The sequence below is a fragment of the Dicentrarchus labrax genome, unplaced genomic scaffold (assembly GCF_905237075.1).
Source record: "Dicentrarchus labrax unplaced genomic scaffold, dlabrax2021, whole genome shotgun sequence".
Classification (NCBI taxonomy): domain Eukaryota; kingdom Metazoa; phylum Chordata; class Actinopteri; family Moronidae; genus Dicentrarchus; species Dicentrarchus labrax.
Window position 1 is genome coordinate 5,560,367 of NW_026136702.1, and position 24,096 is coordinate 5,584,462.

General features: G+C 41.6%; 1 protein-coding gene across 2 annotated transcripts; it reads left to right on the top strand.

Annotated features, from left to right (window-relative positions):
- The first annotated feature begins 282 nt into the window (after positions 1-282).
- Positions 283-22,099, top strand: egln1a (egl-9 family hypoxia-inducible factor 1a). Of its 2 annotated transcripts, XM_051421244.1 has the most exons (5): positions 286-1,383; positions 14,032-14,151; positions 21,083-21,219; positions 21,305-21,372; positions 21,488-22,099. In XM_051421244.1, the coding sequence occupies exons 1-5, from the start codon at positions 643-645 to the stop codon at positions 21,541-21,543; spliced, it is 1,122 nt and encodes a 373-aa protein (XP_051277204.1). In that variant the 5' UTR covers positions 286-642; the 3' UTR covers positions 21,544-22,099. The 2 variants fall into 2 exon arrangements, with proteins under 2 accessions (XP_051277212.1, XP_051277204.1); XM_051421252.1 differs by lacking the exon at positions 14,032-14,151 and having other exon boundaries at positions 283-1,383.
- Positions 22,100-24,096: the final 1,997 nt, after the last annotated feature.

Here is a 24,096-nt window from a genome sequence, read left to right on the forward strand (position 1 = left end):
TTGATAAAGTATAAATCAGCATAAAGTGGAAATGTTTATGGATAAATACTTAAATTGTAGAATTCACTCTATCGATGAACATGGTCATAGAGAATAATCACCGACACAAGATGACAAATAAATCAGTTTTATTGATTTACCAGAGGGCATACATACACGCTCCCCCCCTTTGAACCAGACATAACGATCGATTAACTCTCCGCTCTCCGACAGCTCCCTGAAGGCAGCACGAGTAGGGGCGGGGTCTTGTGTGCGTACGTCAGAGAGAGAGCGAGAGAGAGAGAGAGAGCGAGAGCGAGGCTGAACACACACACACACACACACACACTGTGAGCGGCGCCATGCACTACCGTCGCACCGACAGCTAGCCAAGCCGAAATGCCACCTGAAGCCCCGGCCGCGAAATGCTCGACCGAGGGGCAAACGTCTGTTGTGTCGCCGCTCCCAGGTGTGAAGAAGAGACTACGTGTGGTTTAAAAATGGCGATGTATTGAGTCGTACTTTTCCGTCTCGCGCGGTGTAGCGTGGCAGCGGCAGTGGAACGTTCCCAAAGTTGTCGGTTAGCAGGGCGCGTGTGAAGGATCGGACTTAAAGGGGCAGCGCGCAGCCGTTGGAGCCGTTGGAGCCGTTGGAGCCGCAAACATGGAGAAGCAGCAGCAGAGCGATTTGGAGCGAGAGCGACAGTACTGTGAACTTTGTGGGAAAATGGAGAACCTCCTCAAGTGCGGTAGGTGCCGGAGCTCCTTCTACTGCAGCAAGGAGCACCAGAAGCAGCACTGGAAGAAACACAAGCTCATTTGTAAGGAGGCGGACAGGGCGCAGCTTCCCAAACAGAAGCCCGAGCAGACGACGCCGCCGCCGCCTCAACCCCCACCACTACCGCCGCCGCCGCCGCCGCCGCCACCACCGGGGGACGACGAGGCACCGGAGAAACACCCGGAGCAGGCGGACAGCGCAGCTCTACCACCAACCGCAGACGCGTCTGGGCTCGGCGACAGACCGGGAGAGGACGGGTCCTCCAACGACACCGCCACACCTAACGGACAAACTAGCTCATCCCCTCAGAAACTCGCCACGGAGTACATTGTCCCGTGCATGAACAAGCATGGCATCTGCGTGGTGGACAACTTTTTAGGAGCCGAGACCGGGCTGGGCATTTTGGACAATGTCAAAGCCCTGCACAAAACCGGCAAGTTCACGGACGGACAGCTGGTCAGTCAGAAAAGTGACTCCACTAAAGACATCCGAGGTGACAAAATCACGTGGATAGAGGGGAGGGAGCCCGGCTGCGAGAAGATCCGCTTTCTAATGAGTCGCATGGACGACCTGATTAGACATTGTAACGGCAAACTGGGAAACTACACAATAAATGGAAGGACAAAAGTAAGTATGGCAGCAGGTGGAGACACACAAGCAAGTATATTTTATATGTAAAGGGGGTTTCTGTGTGACCTGTGGGGACGTGCACAAGGGAAAATAGAGATTATCACCTCAAAAAGGGGAAAATGTTTAATTATAAGTGTGTGAAAGAAGGTGGGAAATGCATATAATTGTCCAGATATGTGCATTTTTTTACATTCAGACTTAAATAAAGCCGCATTAAGTGATAGAAAATCAATTAACCAGTTAGATAAATCACCTGAAAATGAGTTACACCTGCCATGCAAGATTTAAGTTGCAGGTATTTGGGTGGTCACTGGTCAAACCCATTGCTTTCAGACATATGGATTCTCTCATAAAGGCACCATTACTTTAAGTATCTTAGTCCTGTTTGCTAATTAGACCTGACTTTAAGTGTAAGAGGCTAGTGAGTCCTCCCTAACTCCACAGTAAAGCGTGGCTAATGCCCTGAGTCAGAAAGGTGGATTATATCTTTAATACACAGCATTCAGAACTCCTCCTCGGACTTATAAACATATAAAACATTTTTCTGGTAAGCAGCAGTCCTGTAATTAATCCTACCTTAATTAAGAGTGTAAGGTTCAGATGTAGTTGATGCTGTTTTTATAGAGGTGTTGACTCAATATACTCATTTTAGAGGGTTTAGTTTTGATTTTCTAATATTTATCTACCCAATATATTGACTGGACACCTCTCTGAAACATATTCAACTGAATCTGAGTACTGAAATGTTCATAAAGGTCGGATTTAATGCAGGATTGTTTGGTTGCAACTGCTGATTATTTTCTCAATTAATTATCTGGTCTATAAAATAGTTGAAAATGCCTTTCAGAATTACCTAAACCCCAGCTCAAAATCCAAAGATATTAACTTCACTATCACAAAGCTCCAAATCCCCACAACTGAGGAGCTGTAACTAGGAAAGATTTGGGCTTTTTTTGGGACTATAAAACATCCTGCATGTTCTCAATATCATGCTGCTCTAATGGACATGTGCTGCAGCTTAATGCACGCACAGAAACAAGGAAAGACGTCTGAACACACTTAACCAAAATTGTGCATATGACACGATGCGCGACGCTGTCATTCTTACTATAGTAAACAAACATGATGTGTGTGAAGTAGGATGAATGTGACCATGTCAGGGAGTGTGAGGTCTTTAAACTGTGCTGCTGGATCATCCCCGGGGACCCTGTTCTGTAGCCGACTGCAACCTTTGACCCAGCTGTGTAAAGGTGGCAAGCTAAAGGAGTTCAGTATTGCTCACAGTTGGTAAGACAGAGCTACACGTTTCAGTTAATGTTTGGAGGAAACTGTGGGCAGCTTCTGTTTCACGGAGGTGCGTTTTCTAAGAAAACATCAGAGGTGATAGGCAACGATTCAGGGTGGCTCCTCCTGAGACAGTGAGCAAGTTGTCCCGACACCTCGGTAGTCATTTCTAACTGTTACTGTTCTCCAACTGCGGTGTGTTATAAATGCAGCCTACGTCAGCCCTAAGCAATGTCAGCCTTCTCCGGTGCGGCTGTTGAGTTGTGTGTGATCTGTGACTCTCCTTTTAACCAGATCTGGTCACCACCATGACCTTGTGATATGAGACGGACCCAGGAGAACGCTCTCTTACGCCCCTCCTGGGGGAAATACTCTGGAGTAGACTGTCACACAATTTTGTTCAAGAGAAGTTATTCTGAATCCTCTTTCCAATTATTTAAGAAATGCAAACCCATATAATAGATACGTCTAAATAACACTTATGCAGTCCTGCTGTAAGTCCTACCTTCATGAATTTAGCTTTTAAATGTTGTTAAATAAGCTTTATGCTCATTTTGGAGGCCACAGTTTCAGAGGGGCTTTTGTTCCACCCATATATATCAAAAAATATTGATTTAGATAGTAGGAACATCAGTCAGTATAACACAATTAAATGAAACAGCACCATAAACTGCAGCCATAACATTAAATGAACACCTCTTTAGAATATAAAACCTGAACAATATAACCTTCACAAAGCTAAGATTTATTGCAGAGCTGTTGGTGTTAATCTGATACATGCTGTCTTATCTTAATGCCTCACAAGGTCTTTTCTTTCCATTTTTGAGGAATTTACAATAGATACTTGGTGTGCTAAATCAGCACTTGTTTTTAACTCAGTTTTTGTTTTCACATTTAGTTTTATCTGCTGAATCACTTCTATGTTAAGCAGTGTTTGAGCCGAAGGTTGTGACCCCCGCAACATGGTCAGTGTAGAAGCCAAAGGTAGAGCAAGAGCTAAAAGTCAGACCCTAAAAGGATTAGGATTAGCACATAAAAAATGATACTCCTGAACACTAAGCCAACCCCACCCAGGGCCGCCACTGTTTAATACTTGTCACCTTGCCTTTATCGTGTTGTGTTATCGCAGCGCTTGACATTTAAGGGATCTAGCGATGAAAGAACACACATTGGATTTAAGCCCGTGGCCTTCGCTTGCTTCGGGTACTTGGTTTTCTGTGCTGGCAAAGAGCTCTGATTGCCCGCCCGCTGTTATTTTTAGGCTACTCCTCCTGTCCAGTTGTGTTCTTCTCCCTGGCTGATTCTTAGCAGACATGAAAGCACATTATTTCAGTGAGTGGTCAGGTTGTGCGGCAGATCCACGCAGCTGGCCTCTGAGTCAAACTCTGTTGAGAACTTGACTTCCTCACCTACTGCCCCGGTTGCCTTGGCAAACCACACGCCTGGACCGCGACCAGCAGAAATCAGCATGACTTGCACAAATGGACGGCCGCCAGTATCAATGGCTCAAAGGGATACAACACAATGTAAGCACAATTTGCGTTGGGAAAGATAGAGGAAAAAGATTTTGCCCAAATAGTTATTTAATGTCATTGTTTCCATTTCCCCCTTTTCACTTGATAACATTGTGGGAAGTCGCAGGCAGCAGGACATGTTTGTTTCTCTGCAGCTCCAGCATGTTGAAGGCTCGCTGACGCCATTATAGCATTGTCAGGGAACATATAAAGAAGTTTGGAGCAGCAGCATGATTGTCCTATCACTGACTCACTGCTCCCGGCTTCAATGTTGGTATGCCCAGCATGTTAAAACAGTAGCTTGATAAGCCAAGGCTGCATTATAAACATTCTTACTGCTACTATGCAAAGCTGCACTACAGTTATGTTGTACACGAAACATGATAACTCTGTCTAGCGTGCCAGTTTTATGTAGCTCAGTGTAGAAATTTTAAATACTGGATTTAACTGTGCTATTGTTTGGCCCCAGGTACTGTACTCCTAACAATATAATACAGTATAATATGGCATTTATTGAAAGATGAGGAATTCCACTGTGATAAACAATAACAATACACGTGTTGTGTGCCATGTTGCCAGATCTCTTCATAGGTGGAAAAGGAAGTCAATAATTAATATTATACTTCTATAATATACTTATACTTCTAATACTTCAGAATAATGTATATGGAAATCATTAAAATCAACTCAATTTGTGTTTTGTTTTAGCAATAAATGAAACACAACAACTAGCTGAAACGATAATTTCATTAATTATTTAGTCAGTCAAGAAAATCATAATCGATTAGTTGCATAAAAGCCAAACATTCCCTCGTTCTAGCGTCTAGGATTGTCCACAGGGTCTTAAAAACTCTAAAACCCTATCTAAAATAGTCTGAATTTTTAAAATGTGTTAATGTGATCTTGACTGGCCTTAAAAATCATTATAATATACAATTAAAGTACATTAATAAAGTTAATGCTACTTGTATAAAGTTGCATTTTTCAGTCCTGATTTTAAATGTGTTTAAGGTGGAAAATATGTATTGATCATGCTGTAACAACTACAAAACCAAACAATCATGGAATCAACACAGATACAAATTCCTTCACAAACTCTTATTTGCCAGTATGGACCTGAAATAGGTCTTAAATTATGCTCATCATTGTCTTAAGAAGTCTCAAATGTAACTGGTTGAAACTTGCAGAAAACCCCTTGGTCTGATAAAATGAGACATTTTAATATGTTGACATTTTATGTACCAAATAATTAATTGATTTAAGAAACTAGGCAACAGATTAATCATTAATGAAAATAATTGTTTGTTCTGGAAATTCCATTGGAAAAACTTCCTGAGATAAAATACCAACGTTTATTGGGTTAATGGCTCCTAGTATCCCAGAATCCATATTGTCTCACAGCATGCAAGTATATCGTCATGGCATTCAACCCACAGCCTCTCGTTTTCACTGAAAACTGCTGACAGATGCTCAGAAGCAGTATAATCTAAACAGGATAAATCTGGACCAAATCCACCCCCCAAGTGTTGTGTTTGATAATGAACATAACAGAGTTTTTATATTGTTGAATGTTGAGTTATCTGTTGCGTCATTCGTAATGTCACAGAGCAACTGTGGACATGTGTGCTTTCATAAGGAAGTTGACCGTTGACCTAAATCTTAAAGCTCTATAGAGTAAGTAGGCTAGAGGAAGTCATGTGGTGGGGGTCCTCTGAGTGTTGGAGCCGGCTGTACATTACGCTATAGGCTGTTTTCGAGCCGCTCGTTTCTTCCGCCTACAGCACCGGTATGCCCGAGGCACAACCTTGCATGCCACCTTTTTCCTGCTTATTGTTTTACCATCATACAGTAAACAATAACCGTCATCCGAGTATGAGCCGACGCGCAGCCTGTTCTTTCTTAGAGGCCCGTTGTCTGTGAGTTTCTGATGATGCTTATAGTACCTTTTTTTTTTGTTGTTGTATGCGTGACATACCAGAGAGATAAGGGAAGACTGGTAGTTGGATGTGACACGCTGTATGGCTGTAATATGTTGTATTATTTACGGGGTCTGAACACCTGCTCACTAGCAAACGTTAAGCATTTTGATAGACTTGACTCAAATCCACATAGGTGTTGTCCTAACTTTGAGCACATGCTTATCTCTTCGTTTACTATGCCGTGACTGTCTAAGCAGGACCTGGCCGCGATCCAAGTGGAGCTTTGAGTCTGTGGAGTTGAAGACGGGGGTGATTTATGGTGGGCGGAGGATAATGTGGACTACATCAGTTCAATATAAAATGTGTTTGAAAGATATCATTGAAGTAATTTATCATAATTAGCCTCTTTGATAAGTATAATTGTTTGTATGCTTCTGTACAGAATGAGAGAGGGCTGTAAACTTAAGGTTGATTTTAGAGCTCGTATTACCTTCCCTACTCCTTTTCTTCAAAGCAGCTGAAGCACTTTGACTCAAAATGTATTCAGTTCTTCTGATATTTCTCGCTGTGCTCAATCTTCTACCTCTGGCAACAAGAAAGTATCAGTGACTGATCCAATTACAAAATGAGCTCACTTGGCTCACACACAGGCACGATGGAGCCATACAGTCCGACCGAGCAATCGCTAAGAAGTTACTGCACAGAACAGACACAGCGCTGTAGATATCTGCACAGTGCTATAAATACCACCGGACTGATTGCAGGACAGTTTCGAAGATGAGCTGATACACTCTGATTCATCCTACGTGACTGTATGACTTGTCGCAGTGTAAGAGTAGAAACAGCAGACCTGTTAATGGGAGTGGATCCCAGCATTGAGTTTATTCCAGATGAAGCTTTAGGCAGCTCACAGAGTTCAGCCTGAGCGTTTGTCTTTTGTTTATCAATGGGAGACACCAGCAGAGTGTGCTGAATGTACAAGGCCGCCAGCTTTACACAATCCCCTTCACAGTATTTGCGTAATGATACCAGAAACTGTGCTTGTGTTTCCGCTGCAACATGTTGTGGGTGAAGGGGTAGCGCCACTGCTGTATATGTCCCTCTATTGTTCACAGCCTACGGTAAAGAAGAAAAGAATAAACTAGGTCATTACTTTAAACAGGGATTTCCTCTGGAGGCAGCACCACTGTCTGACAGATAAAACAGTGCAACTATCCCGGGCTGGGGCCCAAACTGTCTTGGTTCCCACACTCCCCTGCACTACAAGGTCTCCATCCCAACTGTTTGTGCTCGTGTTTGGATAAGCATCTCTTCTGTGAAGTGAGCAGACCCCTTGCAGCTTTTCCTTTTTTTGCTCCACCCCAGTTCACGGCTCAGATCGGCGCGTGAACCGAGGACTCACTGATAGCATCACAGTGTCCACCCAAGTGATCGGGTTAACACAGGGTGAGAATTAGGTTTATTCTTAATTCGTTTCTGGTCATGGATTGAGTTGTTTGATGAAGCAGCTCCCCTCTCTCAAAACCCCAAAGTAGCAGTGATGAGCAATTTTGAAGAATATGCCTGGTCAAGATCTTTTATTACAACAATTATAGTGTAGCAGTCGTTAGCCTCAGGCTTCCTCCATATACATAGCAAATGTATAAAGAAAAATCATGTAAGTGTAAGATATGGTAATCCGGTATTAGCCTGGTTAATAATATTAAAAAGTATAAACTGTAATGTAGTATGTGTTGTTGTATACACAGTGAGAACAGATTGTTGGTAGGTATGCATATAAATGTGTACAGCTTATTAACAGGTAGTAAAATATACATACTGTGACGTGTACAGATATAAATGAGTACTAATAAACGTATATTGTCGTATTGACGAGCTCGAGAGTCCTATTGCGGCCTGCTGGATGACGCTGTCTTTTCTAAGTTTTGGTATGTGTGCTCCTTTTCTCTTGCTGCATTTGAGGAAATTGCCTCCAAGTTGTGTAGCTCATACATAATTAAAGCTGCGTGACTTAAGACTGTCCTGTCATGAGTGTTTTATGGAACAGCATACGAGGTATTTGGGTATTATTAGGCATGTCCCTATTTGATCTCAGCGATCGGTATTGGCACCGATCAAGGCATTTTTTAACTGATCGGTATCGGCTATATTGAACTTCAACTCTCTCTGCTGTCTCTTTCCTCCTCGCTGAGCTCTATTTGTGTAAGAGCAGAGGCAGCCCCGGCCACTGCAAACAAGTAGCTAATAAGAGTAATTAATGAATGTGATCCGCGCAAAAGACGTAGAGACGACGGAAATAAACACTTATATACAGTTGATTCAGGTAACGCAGATAAAGACCGCACCCAAGCAACAAACACTCCCTCCAGACAGCAACAAGGCAAAGAAGATAACAGAGGGTTTGTTATTTTTATACTCTATTGTGTAAAGAAAAAAAAACTTTAAGGAACGAGTTCGATGCGGGCATTTTTTTCTTAATGCAATGCGGAGCTCTTTAATCGTCAAGCACATACATTGGATTGATTTTAATAACTTTAATGTAGTTGAAGTTTGCACTGTGCTCTGTATTATCTAAAAAAGAAAATACAAGTATCGGATCGGGACTCGGTATCGGCAGATACTCAATATTTAAGGACTCGGGTCGGATCAGGGGCCAAAAGAAAACTCAATCACGACGTCCCTAGGTAAATTAGAACGGGTGTGATCTGTTTCCATAGAAAGAAGCCAAGTTGAGAGGAAACTGAGCCTGGCGCTGTGGGTCGGATGTTGCGGTATCGTCTGCTGGACGGCAGAAGGCTGAACAGTTTGTGGCTGGAGTGATTGGGGACTTTTATGATCCTGTTTGCCGCCTTTTTCTGCACCGCTAGGGGTAGAGGTCCTCTATAGATGGCAGCTGCGCCCTGTTCTCACCACCCTCCAGAATGTGGTGGTGCCTATCCACACAGCCTGGCGTCTGCCCGTCAGGGTCAGGATCCAGTCACATAGAGCCGCGTTGAGCCCTGCGCTTGATGAAGAGCTTGGAGGGCACAATGGTGAATTCTGAACAGCATTCTCACTTATGTGTTCCTCTGGTTTAGGTGGGAGAGGACAGTGTGGAAGGCCGAGGTAATGACGTCATCTACTGATCTGTTTGGTTAGTATGCAAATTAAAGTGCGTCCAGTGAGTCAGGGAGGGAGAAGGTGAAGGTTTTGACTAACTGCTCACTCCACTTCATGATGGCTGAAGTAAGTGCTACTGGGTGGTAGTCATTCAGGGAGAGAGCTTTGGACTTTTTTGGGGACAGAGACGATTGAGGTCTTTTTGGAACATAACATATGTTCAGATATATTAGCCGCTGAAACGATTTTTAAGTTAAAGGTCCAGAGTGTAACATTTAGGAGGATCTATTGGCAGAAATTGAATGTAATATTCATAGGTATGTGCTCATTAGTGTATAATCACCTGAAAATAAGAATCATGTTTTCATTATCTTAGAACAAGATGTTTTTTATCTACGGCTTTCAGGAGAACATTGTGAAATATTCTTGATTCTCTGAATTAAATACTAATGATGATAACGTACTGTAAAAGGTTTAAGAAAAACATTCTCTACAAGATAAAGCTGATTAATAATAGAGTACAAATAATAGAATTGAAATAAATAAAATTATTAAAATAAAATGATTATCTGGTTACAGGCGCCAGTTCTGGAGTTAGTTAATGAAAAGCATTTTTACCTTTTAACCACTCACTTCCTTTCAGAAATAGACCTTGAGAACTGGTTTTGAAGCATGCTCCTTCTGTCTGGTCAAATTCCTCTCCACCCACATGAGCGACAATAGGGCTGTTTCTTCACTTGAACACCACTTGGCACAGCTTTATATATCCATTTGATTTCTTAATGGAATTTGTATTATTTATGATTCTGTGGCAGTCGAGACAAAATTGCAGGCGTACCACAAATGGCCCCATGAAGCAGAGACACTGAGGTTTTCTCTCAGCTCCACAGAACCATTCACATGAACTAATTTTTGTTCTACATGAAACTGTCAGCATATGGTATAGGTTTACATTCTGGGCAAGGGAAGGAAATTCTTAGCTGACCGCCGCAGTTGACATCAAAAACACTAATTGTGTAAAAAGCATCATTATCCAAAGGTATGGGAGCTGGCCTGGAGTTGCACGCCTGCTGAGCAGTGTTTCTTGCAGCTTTTTCCACTGGCTGCACTGAAGTAGATGTCAATTCAAGCTTTTCCCACTTTAACTGACAGTATTGTGTGTCCCCCTACTTCCTAGTTATTTTGTTATTATAATACAGACAGATTATTTGAATAAAGTCATAGCATGGCAGCCTCTGCATGTCTGACTTAAGTTGATTAACCAATGAAGTGTTTTAACTGCCAGCATAGTCACCTGTTTACACTTAGCGTGGTAACATTGGAGGTATGGAGAAATCACTGTAATATTTCTATCAACCCCATAGCAGCTTGTATTTTTGAAGTCAATCAAATGTAAGCTTTTGGTTTACACTAATATTACTGTGGTAGCACTTGAACACAGTTGTATCCCTAAACTGAACTGGGAGTACATGAAGAAAAACATTCAGAAGAGCTGTTTTTAGTTTACAGTAAATCTGTGGGTCTAGCCTCGAATAAACAATGTTAGTCTTGCTTGTGCTCGTCATGTCCCATCCAGTTCAAGCTTGATTTATTTGAGGTTTGAGTTGCAGTTGTCGGAGACAAATACGATAATGAGATAGAAAAATAAACAGTAGCGCACAACTTGCATGGAACAGATTAGTGTCTCCCGCATAGAGAGATCCTCTGTCTTTAGTGTCCAGCTCACATATAAAGGGATTGAGCATCTTTCAGTTATTGAACTGTTGTAGATGCCCAACAAAAACTGATTATGCTCAAGGATATTACAATGACCTCTATCAGCTGTGCCGTTGTCTCAAGACAAAAGGAAATATTAAAGTAACTGTATAAACACCAACACCTGCAGTGAACAGGCTTAAAGCAGAGCTGTAATGCTGGTCGTTTTCCTTTTATTACCTACATTAATGCCACTGAAACCGTTCTTTAATGTGACCCTTGACTGTTGGTGTTTATGACGCTATGATGCTCACATATATATGTGTCTGTGGCATAACGTTTGCCTTTAATTTGGCCTCAGTGATCTAGTTTTGACGACCTCTACTCCTCGCTATTTGCCTGTAAATGCCAGTCGGCCTCCGAAGCCGTGGCTGTGGAATGTAAATAAACGGCATGACGAGCGAGGTCAAACTCCTAATGAGGGCCACCGAAGAATGCGGAAGAATAAGTGGCTGAGAAGAAAGGAAGCTCAAACAGGGATAAAGGACAGAGGTGAAGATGGCAAGGAAGGAAACCCTCCTGCAGTGTAAACCAGGCTATATTAAAATATTGAATTCTGTCAAGATTATTGCATTTAGTTTACCTACATTGAGTTTGTAGTGGTGCAGTCAGAGAAAGGGAATAGCAGATACAGTAGTAATACATCTCTTTTGTTGTGGAGGATCATTGATTTTCTTCCACATCTTGCCAGTACGAAGTTGCATTTTCCTTCGGGGTTTTAGCTCCGAGCCATCTGTGGTTCTGTGACTGAGGAATTGATCAATCAATCCTCTCCTGGTTCTTCAGCTTGCTGGGTCTTCATGATCAGAACACATGAAAGGCAAACTGGAGTTAAACACTCACTTACAAGGTTGACATTTACAGATAGCATATCTGCATTCCATTTCCATGTATTTTCTGCACATAGTTGGTGTACACATGTGCTTGTATGCTGTCATGTCATATGTTAATTTCTACTTTATTCAAGCTTTTATTACTGTTTTACTTTTGTTGAGGTTTCGAGAAGTGCAAATCATTCATTAACAACACTAGCCAGCATGCTCACAATTGCATAATTGAGCTTGTGCTGGAGTTAAGCTTTCCTGCCGTAGTTGAAGCTCTATAGAGTTTCACCAGCTGTCCAGCCTAAGGAAATGAAAGGCGAAACTGCTGTGTCCGATTTTTCACTGAGTGCCAAAGCTCTCACACCTTCAGTCAGCCCCCCCCCCCACACACACACACACACATCCTTGCACATCTGAATCCGCACAAACACACTTTTCCTAGCAGAGACTGTTTACCCATCTCTAGCCTTGCAGCGTGAGCCAAGCAGTTAAGGGTGGGAGGGGTGACATAGCCGAGGATCAGCCAACCCTCCTCACGCTCTGCACGTAGCACAACCATTAAAATACTGCTCCCGCTGGAGGGAGGCCAGGAGTCAAAGTTTACAGCCGTTCACTCTTCTCTTCAGCTCCAGCCCCACCCCTCTGCTTTCTCTGTCTGTGCCTCTTTCCCTCATTCTCTCCCCCCCCGCTTACTGTATTGCCTTTTAGTGACAGGAAGCCTTTTGTCAGTTTGCGTGCCCCTTACCCGCCTCTATTCCCAGCAGCCGTGTCTTCCGAGTCCCACCCTTTTTTCTTTTTTTTTTTTTTTTAAATCGATAAAGCAGTTTGTCAGTCTGTGCAGCCGGAGCAAGACTCCTCACCTCTCCTTGTCTTTATGTTGGAGTTTTGTTGTTTTTTGGCTTTGAAGGCCCTGATATTGTGCATTCCAGTGGTAACCTGCATCACTCAAAAGATGTGAGCACAATGTGGACTGACGCAGGCAACTATGGTCAGATGCGCAGGAAAATAAGATTCAGACGTATGTGTGATGTAAATGATTTAATTCTCTCTCAGTGAGCCTTGCAAGAATTTGCACGCACAGATTTTGCAATACAGTTGTTATATAGTACAATGACATAAACCTTTTAGACATAGTTTTAGTTGATTTTGTCCAAGTCCAAATATTTTAAAATACAGCTTATAACCATATCATTTCTCTGTGGTTGGGAGAACTTTATTTTGCTTGGCACGTGACCAAGTGAAGGAGTTTAGTCTGCTGTGAGTGTTTATAATAATGTTGCTATGGTTTATGTTGATCCAAGTGCAAGGAAGAATGTGGAGGAACTTGCCTTTTGTTTGTCATATCACTGCTTAGACACGGTGCATGAGGGCTGAATCTGCCCTCTGCATTTGTGCACGTTCGCGGCACGCCTCCTCTTTCATGTCAGAAGAGACGCACAGTGTTTTGGTGTTGGTTGTAATCTCCAGTGCTTGTGGTCTAATATCTGATATACTATATGCAGTCTGATATCACAGGCCCTGGAAGAACTGAATGATTTAAGATTATGAAGACAGATGGATTTTTTTCTCTCACAAAATGTATGTCTTATGTCTATTAGTGTCTTCCATGGAAGTCTTATTTCTGAAGAAAATGACAGTCACAGTCCTCCCGGCATTATGCGAGTCACCGTGTGTGTGTCTGTGTGTCTGTGTGTCTTATTCCCAAGGGAACTTACAGTGCTGTATGAGTGCGTTAGCTCGCTGTTTACACCAAGAAGTTTACAAGAGCTCATAGGGGTTCACTGCCAACACCCAAGCAGATCATGCAAGTCTTAATAGAGCAGGAAAAGGCAAGGGGAAGTTGACGTGCAGCATGATATCTCCGGTTTATTTCCTCGCTAGTTTAAAGTTTATAATGAGGCAGCTGTGTTGTGTCAGTCTCTGCTTGTGTCAGTCTTAGTGCAGGTGAGGCAAGAACAATGCAATCTGACTGTGCCAAGACCGTCTGCTGCATCCACATCACGGGCAAACAAAGGCAAATCTGAGCTGCTTCCACAGCTTCGGTTCTAACTCACTGGATACACGCCGGCCGTTGCATTTGCACCAATGTGCACAATCTGAAAGTGACCTTGACGGTTCCTTCTTTATGTTCCTGCTGTACACCTGTTGATTTGTTTAACGACACGTAGGAGATTGTATGCGTACGTTTGTGCTTTCGTCACAACGTATCTGCTTTTTACTAATCATGCTTTTTCATCTTCCTGTCTTCAGGCAATGGTGGCATGTTACCCTGGAAACGGGACAGGATACGTGCGCCATGTGGATAACCCCAATGGCGACGGGCGGTGTGTGACATGCATATATTACCTTAATAAAGACTGGACTGCCAAGGTATGTGAGTGATATGTGGAGGAAATAATGTTCGTTAGTGTTATTGATTTGAATTTGAACTTAATTAATTCTGTTTCAAATTTTGCTTGATTCAATTGTGATTTCAATTTATCACTAAAATGACCATCAAAACAAAATCATTTGCAGAAAGGCCTTGTGTCTGGTCTTCATATTCCACTTGGACTTCCTGTCAGAAACACATGACAGTTCCTGTCACTGTGGCTGGGTCGTCATCCTCCATGCTGCTTTATTCCACACTCGAGTGGAGTCAGTGTTATAGGTTACGTGCCGGTACGTGCTGCTCGGCCACTCTCCCCATTTATTATCCCATTAAAACTCAGAGAATCCTGCTAATCCAGCCACACCCAGTCAGGGAGCAGAGCGCCCCAATGCTGTCTTTTTACACATCCATTGTTCCTCCTGCAGGAAAGTGGATTCACAGGCAGACATTGAGCTGTTACTATGGTATCACTGTAAAATTACTATATATATTTCAAATAATTATGGTGTTTTGATGAACTTGCCTGTGTTTTGCGAAGAAATATTAATATAAAGGTCAAATACATTAACTTTGAAAAAGCCTGAGCCTTTCTGTCACTGACTCACCTTGTGTTCAAAGCAACCACCTGGCCCATGTGTGACTTAATAAATTAAATACAGGCATGCAACATTCATGCATTCAAATTAATAGAACAGTTCAGTATTGTACCGTACATGTAAAGGGACAGTGTGTAAGATTTCAGGACCTATTGGTAGAAATCATGGTATAAAAGGGATATAATATTTCCCTTCCACAGTGCCATGATGCACCGCCATGTTTCTACAGTAGCCCAGAACGCACAAACCAAACACTGGCTCTAAATGGGGCCTTTTGCGAGTGGTATTCAATTGGTAGCAATCTGGCAACCTAACTACTAGATGTCACTAAATCCTACACAGTGGACCTTTTTTTTAAGGGTTGTCAAAGATGAGACAATTTTAACCAATAAAATACTAAAATCAACATCAAAACAAAACTGCATTTAATCCAAGCACATCATAAAGCAGATAGTCTGTAGCCTGACAGCCATCACCGTGTCATCACAACTGTATAAGAGAGGGTGTCCAGTGGAATACGGTAGCGAATGTGATAACCCAACCTACTGATGGTAATGTGAAGGGAAGAATTCAGTATTTAAAGGCACCGCAATGCCCAAACACAGCTGTTAGCCTGCTCTGGGTGCTCCTCCTGGCTGACCAGAATAACCACAACAACCTTTGTTGACATAAATTTGTTTCTACCTCATGTCATCTGCCAGGTTGAGAGACAGATAAGCAGGATGATAAAGGCCAGGAAGTAACAACAGTCTTTATAATAGAAAGTAACAACTGTGGGACAGAATGGTGGTTTTTGTGCTTCTCCGAGGACTTTACAAGACTCATAAGTAGAGATGGTCTCCCAGATTTCCTCAAATAGTTGACCTCCAGACCTGTATATGAAAATTACGTAATTACAGGAAACTCTGTTTTGCCTCTGGATACTAGTTTGTGATAGAATGCAGCCCATGCATCTTACCACAAACATGCATAAGTCTGCTTTCTGAGAACTAAACCCATTATGACCATTATTAACTGTCATCACACAAGCAATAGGGCAGTTTGAATGCAGTGATATTGGGGACCTGTCTTCTACTAAAATAACAAACACCTAATGGATCAGTACTCAAACTGTTAAGTAAGGTTCACTGATGCTGCATTACCATTAAGGATGCACAGTAATTATCAGGGCAGATACATCAGTGACTGATAATGGGAAATGTATATTTGTAAGAATTACAGCTGAACAAATTATTGGTCCATATTAATAATAATTTAGTATTTCAGACTTTATGCTCTATGAAAGTTTGAAGTTTTTTGATACTACATTTGAACAAAGCTGTCATTTGTTTTTGTTTTCAGTTAGATTTGGTGAGAACATCTATCTTACCATCTCGCATGCATAAACTACAGGTTATGAAACTCTTTTTTTAAAATACAGAAACGTGAAATTATCAGTCATCTTATCGGTATCGGTCATGAGAAGCAAGTCATTATTGTTATTTTATCGCCTGAAAAAAATCAATATGCATCCCTAATTTTCCATAGCGATCCGGTTTCAACATGTGACTGCTGTTCCTCTCTGTTGATGCGCATTGTTTTGCATTTGTTATCATGATTTTTGTTTCGCATAACCCGCAGGCACAGTAAGCGTCTTCTTTAACCAGTGTACCTGCACATTGGGCACAAATGGCCGGGCCTGTTCTCGGGTACGCACACCACACCTCTTTATAGCCAACAGAACTCTTTTTTTTTTTCTTTTCCTGTTGACACTTATAACAACATGCATCAGGTGGGTCACGCTGCCCTGTTGCATGCTTTCTGCTGTTTTTTTTTTTGTTTTTTTTTCATGCACAGGCTTCAGTGATTCAAATGAGCCATGTTATGGACAGTAATTCCAATCTGGCCTCTGATTGGCTGTTTCATTAGGCGTGTGATGAGCGGTCCTTCATAGAATGCGGTTGCCTGGATACCGGGGTTCCGTGAGAGAATGACATGGCTTTGGAATGTTCAGGTTCAGTTGTTCCAGTTATTTATCCCCTAATTTTCACCAACATGTCCTTTAAACTGCGTCAATACTGTACAACGTATAGGTTGTTGAGTTAGCTGCATGTGTTCTGTATGCATAAAGTGCTTTCAGCGCTTAATAGTCATAGAAGTGTGGAGCATTATTTGTTATATTCCCAAGTCTGCTCAAAGTCCCAAAGTGTGGTAAATGGTGTACTTCACTTATGCATGACCAGTCACAACTTTTTTCCCCGGTGCACCCATGTGACAGAAATAAAAGAAACGAGCCGCGCTGGTGGGAGGGAAAAGATTCAGGCAAGCAAAAATAAAAAGTGGAGGGAAATGAGTCAGCCGCTGGAGATACTTTCCCTTCTATAACTAGTACAGATTCAAAATATGCTTTAGGGTTTAATCTGCACAAAAAAAAAAATGCTATTCAATATTTAATTTTGATGAGATAGCAACTGCTGCTATTCTGAGAAACACAGAATGCTGTGTGTTAAGATGCAAAAGTGCCATAGAGTAATGTTTTTGCTGCAGCAAGATATAGAATATCCATTAATTTTCTAAACTGCTTACCTTGCTCAGGGTTGCAGGGGGTGGGAGTGTTTCCCAGCATACATTGTGTGAGAGACAAGGACAGGTCATCGGTCTGCTACAGCTGGCACGCACTGTGGAGACATACAAACGCATTTACACCACTCTTACTTTTCAGCAATCAGGACACATCATTCCTGCCATAACTATACAGCCTTAACCCTCACACATCACATGAATCAGATTGAAGATAGTAACATTTTTCAGTCACACCAACACCTTACCAGTGTGAGCAAGATGCCTCCAATTCACCAACAGTTCAACACTAAAGAAAGTCAAACAAAAGGGACACCAGTATGAGGCCTGATTAAACAAGACACATTGTTGTTATTGATAAACATTCATACTGGTATCTGTGGGTACACCATGTGACTTCCTTTTGTGCTTAAGGCTCTCAGCAGCCATGTGGGTGTCAGGTTTGGCTGGATTTTATTTAGCTTGGACAGGGTGTCGTACATAAAAAAAAAAAAACGCTTTGTTCCATCCGCTGTTTTTTCCTCCACCCACTACAAACCAAACTTCTAGAAATAATCTGTGTTGGTATTTTCATAACCATCTGCTGGTTCTGTGTGTGGGCAGTGGTAGAAGTTTCACAGTCCACTGAAGTACAGCTACATGAATATAAACATGAAATATATATATTTGTGTCTTGATAAGATTCTTATCGAGTCTTTTTTTTTATTATTTAGCCCAAAATTACAAATTTGCCTCAAAGGGCTTGTCTTTTGGGTAATTTTCAAAAAGAACAGCGTAAAAAGATAAGACGGTTACAAATATACAGCTGAATATTGAATTAAAGCCCTTAAATAATGCTGTTGTGTTAGTTATAATCCTTAATACTGGTCGAACCGATGTGGGATATTTAGAGAGCAAGGCTGCCGATGGCAGCTATATATGTGTGTGTGTGTGTGTGTGTGTGTGTATGTATGTATATATATATATATATACACATACATATATAATGCTGATATCAAAACAAAGAAAAATGATGTATAATCTTATTCTGTTCTATAGGAAATTCAGGCATATGTTTACAGCAGGATGCATGAGTTGTAGCACAGGGCTCGACGCTCACACAGCTCGAATATTGTTCAACAGCCGCGTTTGAGGACATTTTTTGTCGACCGAAGACCGAAGATTTATTCCTGGTTGATTTGGTGACAGTCACGGTTGTCTGGGTAACAGCGAGTGTGGTTCAATGCTACAGCAAACACTCCTTGAGACGAAGTAAACAGGAGTTGGTTACCTTGCTGAGGTAGTCTGCCCTCTGTCGGCAGCACTGAGGCTGCTCCTCCTGGTATCATTACTTAATGCAATATTTAAAACTGATCCAGTGCCTTGTTTTTGTAGATGCATCTTTCTGATGAACAATCACAGTCAGCACTAACCGATGTCACAAAAACATTAATGTTTGATTTGCATTAGCTGTAAATTCAGTTAAACACTAAAGTGTCAACAGAAATGACACCAGTATGAGGTCTGATTAAACAGGAAACTTTGTTACTGATAAACATTCATACTGGTGGTACATTGGTACTGTGAATACACCATGTGAACAGCTCTGATGTGGCTGTGAGAGAATAAACATGAGGCTGATTTCAATAAAGTAATATATTTAAATAAGCCATTTAAATCCAGCGCAGGAATGGAGAGCTGTACACTAAAAGTTCAGTGTTTTAGGGTTTAGTGGCATCTAGAAGTGTAATTGCAGATCTCTTGACATTCCCCTTTCAAGCGCGAAGGAGAAACTACGGTGTCTGTGAAACGTGAAAAACGTGGACGTCTCCTATCTAGAGCCAGGGTTGGGTTTGTCCCTTCTGGGCTACTAAACATGATGGTGAACGTGGCGGAGGGTGACCTTCGACATCTGTAGATAAAAACATCTCATTGTAAGAAAATCATAACAATTCTTATATACAGGTGATTATACAATAATGACAACATACACACATATATATTATATACACATAGCCTCCTAAATGTTACACACTGGACCTTTAACAATGAAACCTATGATATAGAGAGGTATCAATAGATGTAAATACTATTGCAGAAAACATTACAACCATAAATAGTATGAAAAACTGGGGATGGTTGCATAGCAACCTAAAGGTCTATAGGTATAAAGGGTTAAAAAGAAACATGGTTGCATATCCATGAAAATCCATGTAGTCGATTACGGCTAAATATTGCAAATTATAGAACTTTATATTAATGTGCTGTATGAGAATGAGAAGTATTCTCCTAAAATAAAACCTGCTGTGGTCAAACCAGTTCCCACCGAAATGATACAAACTGCAGATCAAAAGAATTATTGTATTCTAAGGAATATTTTCTTTTATTTCTAAAACTTGAAAAATGTCAAAGGTCAGTCCAGTTTGGGTCACGGTGTAGTTTGACTGCTTGTACGCATCCAGAGAACATCAGCTTGATGTACAGACAGGAGACAAATTCAAGAAAAAATCCTGAGTCACTGAGTGGTTTGAATGAATCATTTGAACACCAGGGAGCTTTGTGTTGGTTTTGCCCTTAAGTCGCTGACACACCAGTTCAACGGTGAGTGTCTGTAACTTTTTCTGGCCGACCGAGCATGTGTAATCGGTGGTGGAGGCCGTTGGTGTTAGATATCACTCTCATTGGCCGTCTGACTGAAGCAAATCAGTGCAAGAGAGGGAGCAAAGCAGAAATCACGAAATTTTTTCAACTTATCAGACATTTTCTTTGTCTTCCAGTGTTCTTTTTTGAAATTGAATGACAAATGCAGACTACCGCCCTCTTCTGGTATGGAGAGTTATCACCTCTCACGCAGGCGGAGAATGTACGTGCTACTTGGCCGTTCGCTGTAGTCCGTGCAGTGTGTTCTAGTCTCACTTTTTTTTGCCTAAACGCAACGTGAGGCGACAGTCGGCTTTTGTCGGCGCTAGTCGTTGCCGTCGCGTCAGTGCCTCTAAATTGTCACCCATCCGTAGGTCAGAAGGTCATGTCCTGCAGGCGAAGGTGTTCGCCCAAATCCATCTACAGGCCCGCACTGTGATCGTCGACACCGTGTGGTTATACGTGCAAACAGTTGTTAAAATCAGTGCTCACGTGTTGCAGGAAAAAAAACATTTCTCCTGTCTTCTTTGACCCTATTGTGCCTTATTTAGTTTGGTCACACCACCGGCATTCCCCCTCATTCAAAGTAGTATAAATGGAAATGGCATTACTCCTCCAACAAAGGGTGTGAACTCTTTTCTGCTAGTTTGCGTGTGAAGAGAGGGGCCTATCATATCAGCTGTGTGAGAGTTTAAGCGGCACGCTTACAGCAATCTGCTTTTTCACTCTCCAGGTCCTTTATCCAGCCAGAGCAGTTTTCCTGTGAGTTATTCTTCCTATCCCTCCACAGGAAGGCCGCCCCCCGCTGCTGCTTCCGATCCTGAGCTTTCCTCCTAGCCCTTGGAGTCGGACAACCCTTTTCCTTAACATTGTCGTCCTATGTTGATCATTTAAAAAGTCTGAGATATGAGGTGTATTTTAAAAATCTTTATTATATGTGTAAAAAATGCAGTTTTTAAGAGACATCCCCTCTCCCTGAATCTGGACTTTTTTTCTTTAATGTGGATGAACACGACAGGAATCGAACCCACAAGCGTGATCACGGCATAGGCTTCACTTAGTGTTGGCCTCCAACCGTCTCTCTTTACCTTCCTGCTATTGCTTTGTCCTCAGTTGTATACATAACTGGTTGTTTCTTCTTGTTCTGCTCTTCCAGGAACACGGTGGCCTTCTTCGAATCTTCCCAGAAGGAAAGGCCCAGTTTGCCGACATAGAGCCCAAATTTGACCGTCTGCTGCTCTTCTGGTCAGACAGGAGGAACCCTCACGAGGTTCAGCCCGCCTTCGCCACCAGGTCGGCATTCGAGTCTCTCCGCTGCACGCGCTCAGATCATCCGGGTCTGTTTCACGGTGACTCATTGTTCTAATTCTCTCTGCAGGTATGCCATCACGGTGTGGTATTTTGACGCAGACGAGCGAGCCAGAGCTAAAGAAAAGTACTTAACTGGTAGGATTTCATGTGCAAAACTGCACAATCCTGTTTCTATTGTTTCAGTGGTTTTTTTTGGTTTTTTTACGCTCTTTCACGTCATCTCTCGTGTTTGTCTTTCCTTTGTGTGCAGGTGCAGGAGAAAAAGGAGTAAAGGTTGAACTCGGCAAATCATCGGATCCCAGCTAATGGGAAGCCTGCTCCCCCCCCCCTTCCCCCTCCAAACAGCCATTAAGTGCTCTGTCCTAAGAAAGTGGCCTATAGAGAGCATGTGTGTGTGTTTTACATGGCAAAACAGCTGACTTTTTGCTTGAGTGGGTGGATGATCCATGCTTATGGAGACAAAACAAACAAATACAAAGTGATTCCTGTTCATTTTCAGCAAACCTGGGCAACCCAGCGGACCTTGAATGTCATGACATTGTACTGAAAGGGATTGTGTGGATTGTTTTTTTTTTTTTTTTTTTCCTTTCACGTCTTCGGTGGAACGCTTACATTACAGCAGACGTTTTCAGAAAATCAATTCAAACAGGAATTAAGCTCAGAGAGAATCTTCATCTTTTGCATATTTTGGTTTTTGCAGTTAATTTCTTAAAAGGTACAGTGTTCTGCATATGCTTGACGTGTTATGCTTTTCACATGGAATCAGCTGTTATAAGCTACTGTATGGCAAAATGTGCTTGAGTTTGCAATAATACGAGGAATGATCTGAATTAAAAAAAAAACACCCTTTTTCTGACAGAAATCCGTTGGTCTTAGTTTGAATTCATTCATCTGCGGCACAGTAGACGCTCACGGTGTCATTTATGATGTTGCTCCTCCTGATTTCTCTAAAGACAACAGATTATTTGAATTTAAGAAGAAACACACATACAGTACATCTCCCTGTGGTTTAAGGACACAGTGCAGTATGTTAACTGCCTCTGCTGTGGTCCTGTTTGCACTATGTGCAGTGTTGTGCTGCCCTCTGCAGGTCGACATCAGATTGCAGTTATTCGTTTTTTTTTTCATTTTCTGGACTCAAAATGGAAAAGAAATTCTTCACACTTAGAGGAAAGAAATACTTCACTCAACAGCAAATTTTAACTTATTTTTTCACCCAATCAATATTATCTGTAGTGTTGTCTTTGCTGCTGTGAAAACTACAGCGACAGGAAATCAGATAATGTGATTAAAGTATTACAGTATTACACTATTTCAGTGATGAGGTTATTTAATGTCCTGCACTATGTACCAAAGTTAGTTTTCAGTCTTTCAGTTTTATATTTACACTTTCTTCATTAGATGACAAATCAGTGCTCTAATAAAATGACTTACTAATCTAATCTGTATCATTTAAAAACCAATACAGACCGCCTCTAAACTTAAGCCTCACAAGTACATTCACAATCAGCTACTTGCTTAATTTAAAAATGTTAACTTGTGTCCGTTTCCATTGCTACATCGTGTATTAAGTGCTTTTAGAACGCAACCATCTTTGAAAACAGCTCGTCAATAAAATGGGGTGACAGTACAAAAACACGTCCGGCCTGCTGATCCGTTTGTTCCGACACTGAAAATCTAATAAACGTTCTTTTAATGTCCCAACTCTGAACCACAGTGTCAGCTGTCCTCAATTTCAACCAGTGGTTTAACTCAGTGAAACACGGCTTTATTATTCTTCCACTGCTTGTTTCCTATCTAACTGGAGCAAAGCAAATGGTTTCCACCCAGCTCCCCACTGGAATGGAAAGTATATCTTTTTCAGCTGCTCCGTTCATCTGGTTGTGTTCGGAGAAGCTTTCCTGTATGTTCATTAGTCATTATTACCAGTCAGTAAGCATTTTATTATAGTGATTATGTAAGATAGTTTTATGTAACCTTTTTGTGATGTGATTCAGGATTCAAGATGTATGTTACATAAACAAGAAAGGCAATGTTGCATGCTCCTAAAGGGGAAAATATCAAGATAAAAAACTATAGATTTCATGATTCATACGAGAGAAAACTGATACAACTATTAAGAACAGTTAACTTGTAAACTCTGGTATTAATACATTTTCCTGTGCCTCTCCCGCTCTCAGAATGAGACAGTTTTATTAGATTCATAACTAAAAACCTCTGACAGTCTTATTTGTTAAAAAAAGGTCTTCTTTATAATCAGAACAGTTGAGGGCGCTGCAGTTTACTGAGGAGCCCCTTAAAAAGTCACCATCATAGTCTGTTAATGTACTCGAACACTCCAGAGACTTAAAAATATTACATAAACAAACTGTAAACACTTTAACTGACTAATATTCACTTGTTCCACTAGCTACAAATCAGGGACTTCGTACTACTCTTCCAACTAGCCCCCCTTTATCTCGCCTTGATTCTTCGTTAAAGGTCAACATGAATAAATAAGGGCAGGCTCTCAATGATTTATTCTGAGATCACGGATAGATATAATCCATCTATATCTCACATTAGAGAACAACGTGAAGATGATGTAGGGGTACTGTTGTCAGATGAGGAATGGGACATTGTTCTTTTTAGGATACAAACTGACCCCAGTGACCATTCACCACGTAATGGCCTTGTTATGCCTTTCCGTCATCCTTTTTTGACTCCATTTCAGAGGCATGACGCTGTAATATTGTGCCGTCTCGTACTATTGCTATTTTTGGTTGAATTCTCAGTTCCAGATGATTTGATTCGCCCTGCTCACTTGCAGAAGGTCACTGCGTTTCCCCTCTCTAGTAGCTGCATGCTCAATAATATTCA

Coding starts and splice junctions, on each gene's coding strand:
- egln1a (XM_051421244.1), top strand. CDS start 643: ATGGAGAAGCAGCAGCAGAGCGATTTGGAGCGAGAGCGACAGTACTGT. Junction 1,384..14,031: donor CAATAAATGGAAGGACAAAA/GTAAGTATGGCA, acceptor TCCTGTCTTCAG/GCAATGGTGGCATGTTACCC. Junction 21,220..21,304: donor CAGCCCGCCTTCGCCACCAG/GTCGGCATTCGA, acceptor TTCTCTCTGCAG/GTATGCCATCACGGTGTGGT.